The 14,232-nt window shown below is 42.1% G+C and overlaps 1 protein-coding gene across 3 annotated transcripts in view; it reads left to right on the forward strand.

Moving 5' to 3' along the window:
• PIK3R1 (phosphoinositide-3-kinase regulatory subunit 1) overlaps positions 1-14,232 on the forward strand; it is an 85,309-nt gene that overhangs the window by 3,215 nt on the left and 67,862 nt on the right. For all 3 annotated transcript variants that reach the window (XM_036411025.2, XM_036411026.2, XM_036411027.2), the window contains exon 2: positions 5,953-6,658. In XM_036411025.2, the coding sequence (XP_036266918.1) occupies positions 6,325-6,658 (334 nt within the window). In that variant the 5' untranslated portion in view covers positions 5,953-6,324. The remainder of the gene's footprint in view (positions 1-5,952; positions 6,659-14,232) is intronic.

Genomic DNA, 14,232 nt, shown 5'->3' on the forward strand with positions numbered 1-14,232 from the left:
ACTTGTCTGTTTGCCTTATGTTATTTTTTACTTTATTTTTTTGTAAAGGGTAGAATGGGTATAGTATAGATTTTGCTAAAAAAAAAAAAATCTATTATGAAAACATCTCTGAATAGTTTATCTTCCCAGCATTGTTTTTCTTAAAGTAAATCAAATGCATATCCACAGGCACCTGTAATCAAAATAGTTTTCAAGTTAATGGACACCCCTCCCCGACCCCCTATAGATTATGTAAATCACAGGAATCTGGCCAAAATGTAAGGAAATAATAAAGTGAGGTGCCTAAGCCATTGTGCCAAGATCCTTCCCCCCCTCACTGGATCCCCAGTGGTCCGTACTCGGGACTCAGCCCAAAGAGCTGGGGCTGTCACATGCAAACTGTCAGTTCTGTAGGACTGCATTAGTGCCTTCCTCTCCTCTCTTTGAGAGCACCGAGGGAGCCTGGAATTGTCCTCCCTGATATACTCTCTCACACGCCCTTGAGACTCAGGAGGCAGCCTTTGCCCTGACCTCTGCAAAGCCACCCTCTACCTCAGGAAGAGAGAATTAGATGGGCAAAGTCTGCGTGCAGCCTTTATCTCTTTACTCTGGAAGGGAGTTAAGGGGACAGCAGAGTTTCATTTTGGCTGGATTCACAATTCATTTAGAACAGTTTGCAGTATTTAGAGGCAATACAAAAGAAAATTCCTGGCAAATTTTCCTATTTTAAATATGAGTTTGCATAAATGACAGTGTCTTTCAATACTGCTAATAATAGTGGTAACAATTTAACAAAACCATAGTTGCAATTTACTAACCATGTAGCTTCTGGCACATTAATCTCTTCGCTTTTCTCACCTATGAAATGGGGATAATAATTGTATCTAGGGTGGCTGTAAGGATTAAATGGGTTGATATATGCAAAACTCGTAAGAACTGAGCCTGGCCCATCATAAGCACTGTGTTGGTGTTAATAAGCTCTAATTATCAATCATGGAGCTCAGTGATTTATACATGCCATTTAATTTAATCCTCATAATAACCCTGTGAGCTGCAGGTTTGCTTTTTTTGTATTTTTCTCACAGATGCTAAACTTGTGACACAGAGGTTTAAGTAACTTGCCCAAGTTTAAAACTTAGGCACTGATGGGGACAGCTGCTGAGTCTGAAGCTTAGTGCTTATACTAACCTTGTTAAGAGTTTTACAAAACAGCATTGTATTTTAACCAGAGGAGGGGCTTTGGATTGTCTGCTTCAGGCCCTCTCATCCCAGGGCTTCTTTTCAGTGCTGATGCAGAGAAGCAGAATGCTCAGCCCTATGCCCATTTCTGGGTAACAGGGTGTCTCAGGCCCAAGAAAGCCTTGGTGTGAGTGCCTGCATCATCCTTTCTCCTTGACCCCAGGTGGCGACCTCTGACCCTGGGAATTGTCTCCAGCTGGGCCTGCTCGCCCGCCCTCCCTCCCTCTCCCTCTCCCTCTCCCTCTCCCTCTCCCTCTCCCTCTCCCTCTCTCTCTCTCTCTCTCTCTCTCTCTCTCTGTCTCTGTCTCTGTCTCTGTCTCTGTCTCTGTCCTCTGCCCCTCCTGCAGTGCTTTCTGGAGAATCCTGCCTCCTTGTCTTCCCTTGTAGTTTCACCTGGGTTTGTCCTGTACAACCTCCCCTCCCCTTCCCCCCAAAGGGCTTGCAGGCAGGAGAGTCCTGCCCTAGACACTCCTCTTTCCCACAGTACAAACTCAGCCCAGAGCGTGGCAGCAGGCAGTACATCCTGGTTGGTTTGGAAATGAATGGAGATATTTGATGACTGCAACTCCGAGATTAATTTGATCCCATCATTTTTATTTTGTTTTAGTTGAGATAACATTTATCCTGAGTGCATTCTTTTAAGTTGAACTTCATTGTGTTTACTACGAAATTTTAACTTTTGTTCAGTTCGATTTTCATGATTTCCAGAACATATTTAAAAAGTGAAAAGATTTTTAAATGTTGATTTTTTTTTAACTGTGAATTTAGGTGGGGAGCTTGCCCTAGACTCGGAGTGAGGGCACAGAGGATGGAGAGATGGAATGTAGGGAGGGCCCAGAAGCCCCTCCATAGCCCTTGCATCTGGATCGCAGACCCATTCTGTGCTGGGACCCAAAGCCAGATTGCTGATTTTATCTCAGGATAGAATAATATGATCAGGATATAGTCTTGATTTATTTAAAGTGACTTAAAAATATCCTTTACCTCTCACCAAGTCTGCTAAGTCCTTGTCCTTTGTAAAAGGGGAGTAAGTCAACAAAGTCAGGACTTTTCAAAGAAAAGTTTTTTGCCAAAACGCCTGCAGGTTAGAGGGTTAAATTGAAATTTTTCTTTCAAGCAGTTGTACATTAAGAAGTCATGGGTGCTTGTCAGGAATCAGAAACAACATTTTGAGGAAGAGAATGAAAATTGCTCAGTATCTTAGCAGAGGAAATATACTTTCAATTAACAGTATCTTGGGTCATCTTTAAAATGGTTGAACGAATGGAGCAAAATCATTCCCTTTAAGGAAATTATAAACTGTTCATATGATGTTATATAAGTGAGTTAGTTTGTTACTTGTTCATAGGATTCCTTTATGTTACAGCAACAATAGTAACTAACTTGGAGACTAGATATCCTAACACCCTTGGTTATTTGAAAACATTAACTTAATGGATGGTGGATATTATCCACATTTAAAAATCTTTACTCCGTGCTGGGTAGAAATAGCTCAATGGACAGGTGTGTGTAGCCAGACACTGGAAGCAAAATCTTGTGAATCTGGGCAGCATAGAGCCTGTGGATCTGAATAGTTTGGGCTCCATTGATCTCAGGAGGTTGGACAGACACTGCCAGTGCCTCAGGCTTCTGCATTCCTGCTGAGAACTGGAGGGTGAGAGAAACGAGAACTTGTCAGTCCTCTAGATGTGATGGCCCCTGTGACTGTGGATAATACTTCACATCTCCCTAAGGAGGAGCTGAGTTTTTACACATTGTGTAGTGAGGAGCCTGGCATAGCCACGGCAGGGGTTGAGGGGGAAGGGGGCATAGATGCCAAGAGGGATACAGGTGGCAGAAGCTTCAGCTCATAGAGCAGAAGTGGGCAGCCTTCCAGAAGTGATGTGTCCAGGATTCTTTTATTCACTAGTTTATGGTCTTGTTTGGCAAGGATGCGTTTTAGAGAAGCCTCGTTGGAAGGAAATTTGCATGGTCTTAGATGCCTGGTCTTGGACTTGACAGAACTGCTCCGAGTTAGAATGGCTTCTTTTTGTGCAGCTGTGTTTTTGAAAGAACCACAAGCACTCAGTAAGGCTGCTGTTACAGAGTGAAAAGTGGAGGTCAGAGCGGGTGGGCAGGAATCTGCCTCGATCACATCTCAGGCATCGAAGGAAGCAAGTTGAGTTTGGGCAGTAGGTTATAGTGGTGTAAAAAGTGTGGCTCTGGCAGACTGCCTGAAGCTGACTCCTGCTTCCACCTTTCAATGGCTCGGTGTTATCATGGCCAAGATACTAAATTTTTTGCGCCACAGTTTCTCCCGTGTAAAGTGAGAATTATTGATCGTGCCTGCCTTAAGATTATCTTGCTTTGAATGTGCTAATTGTATGTATTAAATGTGTCAGTACACATAAAACTCCCAACAAATATTAGGTGTTGACCGAACAGCTCCCGTAAGCGTTAGGTGAGGAGGAGGAGGAAGACGGTTGAACTGGTTAGAACACACAGTCGCTTCCAGGAAGTGTCAGGTGATGACCGTGCTGACCACACCGACAGTGACAGCCATTAAAATGGGCCTGGCTACTGCACACCTGAATAATGGCCAAGGTTGTTTCATTAATAACTTCTAATGGATTAAGCCACGGAGGGAAAATAGCCTGCATCTTCTGAGCCAAGGATGCTGTGTACCTCCCACTAGGACACAGCCAGTCGTCACCCAAAGGACTAGTCAGGTCTCCCTCTTCTCTTAACAACATTGCACCCCAGCCACTTAATTGGCACCAAATCATGGCTGATCTCGAATTGTTCGATGGATCTTCCTGGCCTTTGATGATGGGGTCCCAGAAGATAGGAATGGTGTATTCTAATACAATGGTGCGTACTTTCAATCCCAGAGTCATAGAAGATCTGGGGTTCTTTTTTCTCAGACGAAGATTTATCTTACACAGCCAGTAAGCTTTTTTTTTTTTTTTTTTTTTTTCCCCAAATGGTGAGAGGCTAGGAATTAATAGAAACACAGGTTTCTGGCACACATGACAGAGATTGCTACTCTAGAGTCTGGCCTCAGTCAAGCCAGCAAGTTCTTCAGGTTTGCTATACCTGGAGTAGACAATGGGCCTTTCTGACTACAGTGTGCCCGGCGAGGCGCTTGCATAGATAGCTACGTATGTATGTGGTGAGCAGGGGCCTGGGGTCTATACTTTGCATTCTATTAAAAATCTCACCAAACTGGCCCATGTTGTTGTTTAAATAGAGGAAGCCATAAGCAGCGGCTGAAGGAAAGATCTACCAGCCTACTGGTGGAGGAATTTCCCCCTCTACCCCCCCAAAAAAGACATACATTGCCTAGAAAAGCTAACAAAAATCGCAAGGCAGATTTGGGGGGATTACATTATTCTTAGGCATATTTCCTGGTTTCCAGGCATTGAGGGACATGTAAATTTTTTCATGTTCCTTAGAGTTCCATGTCTCATTTGTACAGAGTGCATTAGTACTAAAAATGAGATTTGCTAGTTCTACATTTTTGTGTGAATTTATGCAGTGAGTATTTAATTTGATTCTGGATCTAGCAAAAGGAGAGGCTGTCTTCAAACATAATATAGTTTATTTTTTCATCCTCTCTGCTGGTTGCTTTCATTTTTTTTCTCTCTCTATGACAACTGAGATACAAAGTAGAATAATACTAACCAAAATTCATATTCTTGCTACACAAAGATTTCCAGTGTTTGCTTTTGCTTCTTTTAATATGTAACTCTCCTAAGAGTGTTATTATATTACAGCTAAGAGGCTCTAGCCATGTAAAGTTGAATACTTTACACTTCTGAATGCCAACATAACAATTACTCAGCAATCAGATTTGTCTTCTTAAGTTGCTTACACTGAAGAGTGCCTATAATATTAAACTTCTAAAGTGTTCTACGCTGTAAAATTTGCACAAGCTCTCTTTGAAATAGCACGCAGAAATTGTGTGGCTATTGTTTTTATTGCTTTATTGTTCAGCCAGCTTAACAGAAACCTTTAGGTTGCTTTGACTTTATAATAAAGATAAGGATGAGAAGTGATCAGAGTGCTAAGTGTACATGCTAACTAACTTAGAGAATCTTTGGTTCTCAATTTCTCTGCCTCCACTATGTTAAAAAGAAAAAGGAAAACAAAAACAAAAACACAGCTTTCATTTCCCATTTCTCCCTCCACTAGGCTCTCTTAATAGAATAATTGGCAGGAATTGTCTCTACTTCCTCTTCAGCTCCTTAACTCCTTAAATTCTCCTTGTTATCCTCAATGCTACCAGACTGGAGCCTGCTTTCTCAAAAATCAGCGATGCTCCCTGTTCTGGCTCTTTCCAGAATATGATACTTGCTTAGTCACATTTGTACCTTAGGCCGTGCCACATGTTTCATTCTGCCTTCGGATGCCTACAGTTAGATGTTATCTTTCCCTCATTTGAACTCTGTAGTGTTTAGTCGCCGCTGTCTTTTTGGCATTTACCTAATGTTACTGTGTACCAGTTCCTTGTGTACCAGTCTTATCTCTGAGACATTGCCACATGCCAACACCCCTTCCAGCCATGCCTGGTGCTCTTAGAAGGCAGGGAGTGTCTCTCTAATCTCTGTTGTGGATATCATGTCCAGCAATAGGACGCTGCCCGTGTCCATCTGCCAAATTGATTAAGTACTTGTTGAATGGAAGTAGACACTCAAATTCACACAGATGGCCAAGTGTGATGTTCATTCTTAAGTCTTGTTTTTCTCTTGCTAGGTGAAGCTTGCGTGTGGAGCGCAACAGTGAAATCAGACGACAGATGGACAGTGTGACAAGAGTGTCAGAAAGGATCGGGCCTCGCTGTGAGAGTCGGCCCGCGGTCCAAGTGTTGACAAGTTGCTGAAAAGGAAGCCAGTGGGAGGACTGTGGCCTGCAGAGGAAGTGGAGCCCTGTCTTCAGTCACACCGTTGATGGAGGACAGATGGACAATCGCCTCTCCTCTTAAGCCTTTGGAGGGTTGTCCTTTGTCCTCCGCCGGACACATACCCGGGAACTTAACACCCTCCCTGAGTTCACGTTCCACAGAAACATAAAATTACACTGCAGCGTCACCGGACTCGTCTGTTGCATGGTCACGGATTTGCAAACATGAGTGCTGAGGGGTACCAGTACAGAGCACTCTACGATTACAAAAAGGAGCGAGAAGAAGACATTGACTTGCACTTGGATGACATATTGACCGTGAATAAAGGGTCCTTAGTAGCTCTTGGATTTAGCGATGGACAGGAAGCCAGGCCTGAAGAAATTGGCTGGTTAAATGGCTACAATGAAACCACAGGGGAGAGAGGGGACTTCCCAGGAACTTATGTAGAATATATTGGGAGGAAAAAAATCTCACCTCCCACCCCGAAGCCCCGGCCACCTCGACCCCTCCCGGTGGCACCAGGTTCCTCGAAAACTGAAGCAGAAACTGAGCAGCAAGGTCAGTATTCGTGAGTGATTTTTAAATGACTTTTTTTTTTCTTTTTTCTTTTTTTTCTTTTAAAGAAAGTTTTACATTTGGGTTGAGTTGAAATGCCCTGGGCAGAGGTCGTTCCGGCAGCTTTACCTGAATTTATATCTGCTGCGTAAAAGCGTGGTCAGTCACCATACGGCTAGACATTTGTGTTTGTGGGGTGGAGGGTTTAGTTATAAAATAGGGAGATGGTATCTGAGAACCTGTTTAGTGAGTGCTTTTAAGAACTACTTTTGTAGTTGCTATTGAATCAAATACTTTTTTACTTCCTTATTCTTATAATTGGCATTCGATATCTAAATCATTTTAAGAAAGTAGAGGGTAAGTCTAACGTATGTATATTTAACATTAGTGTGACTTGTGTGGAAAAAATGTAGAGAGTAATAAAATGACCACAGAACTCGGGGGAGAAGAAACCATTGTTTCCGTAACCCGGTGTCTACCTCCTGGTTTCCTCTCCAGGAACACTGTGCCTGCAGCTGAAACCCAGTCCCGTGGGCAGCCTCGATGTGGAGGGAGGGCTCTTCCTCTGCGGGTAGTGTGTGTGTAGCATGAGAGCCTACAGCGCGCTTGGCCTCCAGGAGGGAAAAAAGATCGCTGGGTGCTTTTCCTAATGGAAACCATCTTGATTCAGAAGCCAGTCATTGTTTATCTGAGGTGGTCCTTGTTTGAGCTTTGTTTGTTTGTTTCTGTTCAGTTTCACACAGAGACAAGCCTTTGACTCAGCTTTGCAGTTATCAGCTTAGTCAATTCATTTCCTCAGTAATATAAATTTCGAGCATTTTTTTTTTTCCTGCTTGTGCAATCCTTCTTTCCCTGCCCAAGACTGGGATAGGGATGGGAAGGTATGCCTAGAATGGGTGGCCTCGGTGGCAGTGGTTACAATAGAACTGGCTGCAGCACGGCAAAGTATTTCTGGAAGAGATTTTGATACTGTTATTCTTTCTTTGGTGCTGGCTTGTTCTAGCAAAACATGAATGAGGCAATGAGAATAAAGAAGCAGAATGTAAGGGTAAATAGCTGCCTTTTATCATAGAGTAATAATAGGATTGGGAATATTTTGTAAAAGTCAAAGAACTTACTAAGGATACCTTTTCCCCCTCCCACTTGACCCAAAAGAGGTACTTGTTTCGTGAACATTACGCCGTATTTATTGTAAAATATGTTTTACTATACATTTCAAAAGCGAAGACTTAATTTTTCAGGTGAATCAAAATCTAGACATATTTTGTCAGCCGTGGTGTTGACAAAAGGTGTGAACCACCTTGATTCAGAAACTTCTCATTGATTATTGGAGATGGTCCACCTTTGAGCTTTGTGCACACCTGCTCATTTAAGGTTTTTTTTTTTTTTTTTTTTTTTTTTGCTTGTTTGATTGATTGATTGTTTCTGTTCAGTTTCAAATAGAGGCAAGCATTTTACTCAGCTTTGCTGTTATCAATTTCAAACATTTTTCTTCCTTTGTATAATCTTTTTTCTCTCTTCGAGACTATGTATGGCAAAAACCATACATAATTGTTTTTCTTTTCCACAAAATTACTTATTTTTAATTTGAATTTTTTTTTATTAGTTAGAAACAGGTCCTTATAAGTTGGCTAGTATAAGAGGGAAAACAGTTTAATTTATCCTAGAATACAAAAGATTACAGGATTGCCCAGCTGCTGTACCAGGCTCAGTGGTTGCACGTCGACCTGTGAACCGGGAGGTCACCATTTGATTCGGGTCAGGGCACATGTCCAGGTTGCAGCCTGATCCCCTGTGAGGGGTGTGTGCAGAAGGCAGCTGATCAGTGATTCTCTCATCACTGATGTGTCCCTCCCTTCCTCCCTCCCCCCTTCCCTCTCTCCCTCCCTCTCCCTTCTTTTCTGAAATCAATAAAAATATATATTAAAAAAAAAAATTACAGAACCATAAAAATATCTGGCCTGGATTAGAAAAGAATATTTAAAAGGTGGAAAGGGATAATTTGTCAATATTAAAGACAAAAAAATTTTGTAAAAGTAATTCCTAAACAAAATCACCCTTGATAATTACTATCAGGTGTAACTTTATTTGGATATAGTATAACGAAAAGCAAGTCTTTTAAGAAAAATGTTTTTCTCTTTTCAGGTCCTAAGCTCTTTTATAATGCTTTCTCATGTAATATGGTGACAATTGAAAATTTTAACAGCTTTTTTATTTTTTTAAGTCAGAAATGTAGAGTAAAGTGGAAATTTTTAGCGGAATTTTAAAAAGAGGCACATGATAATATGCATTAAAGTATTAGAACAGGCCTGAATATAAATGAGAAGTTGGGAATAAGGGAGAGATTGAAAAGGCAGTGTTTGGGGGGTTGGGCAGGGAATATAGTACTAAACATTCAATTTTCTAGACTGTTAATCTTGTATTCTCACTTACCTATGATTCCTGCCCTGGCTGAATACTCCATTGGTCCGAGCTTAGTCTGGATATGCCAAGGTGGAGGGTTAGATAGATGCCCCATCAGGGCACATACAAGAATCAACCAATGAATGCACAAATAAGTGGGACAACTAATTGGTTTCTCACTGTCTCTCTCCCTCTCTCCTCTTTCTCTCTAAAAATGAGTACATAAAAATTTAAATAAACAAATGTGATTTTTATAAAATGAGAATTCAGTAACTCATGTTGCATGTGCACTTGACATGGAAAGTAGTTGTAAGGACAAAGTTAGACGTTGAAAGCTATGGGACTCTGATTTCTTTTGCCTGAGCGTGTATTTATTTGAAAACCTTTTGCAGTGACAATGTTCAGTGGAGGTGGAAAGGATAGTTCTTAATTGTAACTGAATTCTTGAGTCCTTTTTTCAAAACCTTTTGCTCCTCCCACGTGACTTAGCCTGTTTTTCGTGTTTGACCGCCTTTATGTTATTAGAACTGACCTCTGAGGTCTCAGGTCTCTGTGCAGCTCCTTCTTGTTGAGAGAGTGTCCCGTGGGCAGCTTTGCACACTCTCATGATGGGCAAGGGGGAAATAGGGTGCTCCGGCCTGCCTGCCTGCTGACCACATGTTCCTTGTGCCCTGCGCTTGCCACCTACTGTGTTTAAAAGACAGCTGTCATCAGACTCTGGCCCAAAGCAGACTCTTTGTAAAGGATTCCTCCTTACATAATAGAACCAGCTTTTCCACTTTCCTTGTATGTTCCTGGAAACAAAGCTGTGATATGTAACTTTTAGAGGGGAAAAGAGTAAAAAAAAAAAAAATAAAAAAAAATAAGCCCTTTTGAAAATCTGATGTTCAGCTCCTCTCAGGAAAATATATGTTCCGCCAATACATGTTGTGAACAGTTTTCTTACAAAGCGCTAGTCTGTAGTTTGTATTAAATTTGTGTGTATTGGGTAATCTTATATTTATTGGAATTTAAATAATTCAGTAAACATGAGCTGCATCCCTATTTTATACTATGAAGCATGGATGAAAGATGAAATCAAGACTCAAGAGAGGCAGTTTGCCCTCTGATGCCTTCCCCTGCCCTCTCCCACCTCAGGGCTGTGTTTTGTCCTCTCTGCTTGGACACTCCTCCTCAGACATCCCTTTACCCAACCCGCTGTCCCGCCTTGCTCAAATCCTCCCTGTGGAGGCTGGGTCTGCTCACCGTATTCACGTAGCAGCCTGCCCTTCTGAGGCAGCCTGTGGGCCAAAGGGTCCTCTGCTTTTGCAAAGCATTTATTATCCAAGCTCTTAATTTACTTACATGTTGACTGTGTCTTGTCTGTTCCCTGTGGTAGATTATAAGCTCCGTGAGGGCAGGGACCTCTGTTGTCTGTCCATCACCCCAAGTATCTAGAACGATACAGTAGGTTCTCTACAAGTGGATAAAATGCTGGTTATTAAGCTCAACATTTAACTATTTATGACCATGTGACTTGAAATTAGCCACACGTGTTGTATGTCATGTGCACGCACATGGACCTATGATAGCCACTCCTGTTTTTGAAATCACAGTTTATGTGTGTCTTTGCCTCATTCACATCTGAGATAATCTTGCAGCCTTGGCTTTGACCATTGCCTGCTGTGTCTCCAGAACTTGTCCTTTTTCTTTTTCCTTTTCTTGTCTCCTCACCAGAGGATACTTTTTCATTTTTTTTTTTTTTTTTTTTTTTTTTTTTTTTTAGGGAGAGTGGGAGAGAGGGAAAGACAGAGAGAAACACATCAATTGGTTGCCTCCTGCACAAGCCTTGACCAGGGCCTGGGCAGGGGAGGAGCCGGCAACTAAGACACATGCCCTTGACTGGGGGAATCCACCCTGGGACCCTTTGGTCTGCAGGCTGATGCTCTCTTCGCTGGGCTGAACCAGCTAGGGCCAGAACTGTAATTTTCCTATCCATTGGTTAGGACAGGTAGTTCTGCTGATGGGAAAGTATGTTTAACCGGTGGTGTTTTCCGTCTGCCACTTAAAGTGAGTAGAACATGTGTCAAGGTCAGCGAGTGTCCCCAGGCACAGGTTTTTTGCCCTCTCTCCCCTCCTTTATCTCCTTCCCTTTGCGAGAGGGTCACATTTCATTTTCCCACAACCCACTAAAAGCCCCATTTTGCTGCCTTTGGAGAGAACCTCTTCATGTTTTGTGCAGGTGAAGGATGTTGATGGCTGTTTCCTGCTCCTTAGGAGAGACAGCCTATTCAAATAAATACTCCGGCCCTTTCTGCATTAGGCTGCTCAAACAGTGGCATTTTATTCCCATGCACACAACCCCATTCAACCCTGGCTCCATATTTCCTCTCACACACAAGGAAGTGAGTTAAAGGAGGTGGGGATTCAGAGATCGGAGAAAGAAAATGTATTTCTTCCTTTCATAAGTAAGCTGTCCAGTGGGATACTCCTAAAGACGGCATTTTGAGATCCTTTAACTAAAGCCATGCGAAGGCAGACTATTTAGACTGGTGAGATTCTGTGGCCAGGTTAGTTAGTATAGAACATGGAAATTGTCTTAAGAGGTCACTTATAAATCTGAATCATAATCCATTTCTATTCCCCATCCACACACCTCCCAAGCTCCCACTCTGACTCTGACGGTGGGTCCCAGGTTTTACACATAAAAAATATAAAGCTTAAATATTGATCAAAATTCTTTTTAAACAGTAAAAGAAAAGAGCCTCTAATGTGTGTTTGCCTTTCATGGCTTCCCCAGCCATGCTATTTTTACATTTTCACACTCAGCATCTGAGTGACCCTCCATGGTTGTCATTCCCCATCCAGAAAGCAAGGCTGAAATAAATGACATAAATTGAAGACACTGCACAGAGGTCACAGGAGACAGGGACCCGATCCCAAATTACACACCTTTGTGGGGCCCCGCAGTCATAACGTGTCACTGTCCTGCACAGAAACAGTCTCTGTGAAAGTAATTTGCTTTGCTTCACAAACTCCTGCCTTTATGTGTTCTGTTTAGTTCAGAATATGCCTTGTTGTAGCTTTCCTCACCTTTTCTCCCACTTCCGTGAGACTGCTGAGAAGTTGGAGGATTGCGTTGTTAAAGCCCCAGCGATGGGGTAAGACAGCTGGCTGGTGCAGGCTGCCCCTTCTGCACTGACCCGCCATGCTTCTGTGAGAAGGCGAGGCTGTTGGCAGGTACTTGAAGATGGGGGGGGAGGGGGCGCTATAGGGGGCCTTTGAGCACTGCCTCCAGAAAAGGGAATCAGAATGCAAGGTTCCTTCACCCAGGTATAAACAAGTGTTTTCCCTCTGCTTTAGCACAAAATGAAATACCTTTCCAAAAGATGTAACAATATAATTGATTAAAGAGGAAATCCATCTGGAGAAAGCAGAGGTAATGACTAGCTTTGATAAAATCAGAGAAGTCTAGCCTCTCCTCTGATGACCACAGAATGTAGTCCTCGTATATTAGGTTACATGTTACGACACAGTTCTTCTCACGAGAACCAGCATTTCTTTTCATTTCTTTTTTCTTTTTCTTTTTTTTTTAAACTAAATTATTGACTTTTAAGACATTATTTTCCTGTTAATTTTAGGTTTAGGTATTTTGTTTTCACAGAAATGTGAAAGAGACAGGAGTGTAACTTAATGAAAAATTTGCATGTCCAGGTGAGTTATTTGAAACAAATTGAGGAGCAGGACTGCTCTGCCCTGAGCACTTGCAAGCAGTCCCCAATGGGCAGGGAGCTCCCCTCTGTCTCCAGGGAAGGACCTGGCTTTCTCTGTCCTGCATTCGTGGTAACAATTAAGTGCAGGTTATAGATGAGGCCTTATTTGATGAAAAACTCTCTGCCAGCCCACCATGACCTGTATCATTTAGAATCATAGCTTGTGGTATGAAAATTAAGTATTTTCTTATTTAAGTGAGACATATCTTCAGACACTTTCATTAAGGCTTCTGGCTTTCGGATTTCATTCTCTGTTCTCTTTTCAAAATGAGTACAGGGTCCAATACCCACATCTCTGTAACCTAAGTAGAGCCCTCACACCTCCAATTCCAACAGGAACTGTGTAAGTGGCCTGAGTCTACAGCCAAGCTAGTGTTGATACTCTAATAACATTGTCTTTGTTGTAAAAGCAGAACTCTATATGCTAAAATGTTTTCTTTTTAGCTTAGTTTTAATAAATTCTTTGATAACTTTGATGTCAGTCTTTTCTGATTTTTAAGTGAATGTATCTTTGTCTAAAACAGGAGAAATTCTGATTAATAAGCACTTTCCCAGTAAGTCTGAGTTTAAGAAAATAAACATTTGAAATTCTGAAATTCAACAACAAATGGTGCTTACATCTGCTAAGTAACATCTAAAAGGGGAGAATTTTGTACCTCTGTCAAGTAAGAATAAGTATAGGATGCCATTTCCATATCCATGTTTTTCTTAGTAAAAGAAAACAGATGTCAGCAGTACAGCTGGCTGTCCCTTATGTGTGTCTTTGTTGCTAACAAATTTCCGTGAGGAAAGACATAGAGTTGGTTTGAAGGCTGAAATAGGAGAAAATAACTTGGTGTGATAGCTAGAAATGAGCAGCATAATTGCATAATGGATGATATCTAAAATAGAGGCCCGATGCACTAAATTCTTGCGGGGCTGTGGGGGGTGTGGTCCTTCAGACCAGCCTGCATCCTCTCTCAATCAGAGAGCCCTCAGGGGATGTCCAACTGATGGCTTAGGCTTGCTCCCTGTAGGGAGAGGGCCTAAGCCGGCAGTCAGGCATCCTTAGCGCTGTTGCAGAGGTGGGAGAGGCTCTTGAAACTGCCACTGCACTCGCCAGCTAAGAGCCTGGCTTCTGGCTGAGTAGGGCTCCCCCTGTGTGAGCACACTGACCACAGGAGGCAGCTCCTGCATTGGGCATCTGCCCCCTGGTGGTCATTGTGCATCATAGCTACCAGTCCTTCCACCTTTCGGTTGATTTGCATTATTAGTCTTTTATTATATAGGATGTTTTGAGGTCTTGAGTTTATAGCATTCAATATCAAAACAGTTCTTAGACTTTCAATTATACTAATCTAAATGGAGGAAATCAAAGGGAACTAGACATTGGCTTTATTTGAATTACTTAGATACAATTTCCCTAAAGTGTCAAGTTTAACA

This window comes from Pipistrellus kuhlii, unplaced genomic scaffold (assembly GCF_014108245.1).
Source record: "Pipistrellus kuhlii isolate mPipKuh1 unplaced genomic scaffold, mPipKuh1.p scaffold_m20_p_4, whole genome shotgun sequence".
Classification (NCBI taxonomy): domain Eukaryota; kingdom Metazoa; phylum Chordata; class Mammalia; order Chiroptera; family Vespertilionidae; genus Pipistrellus; species Pipistrellus kuhlii.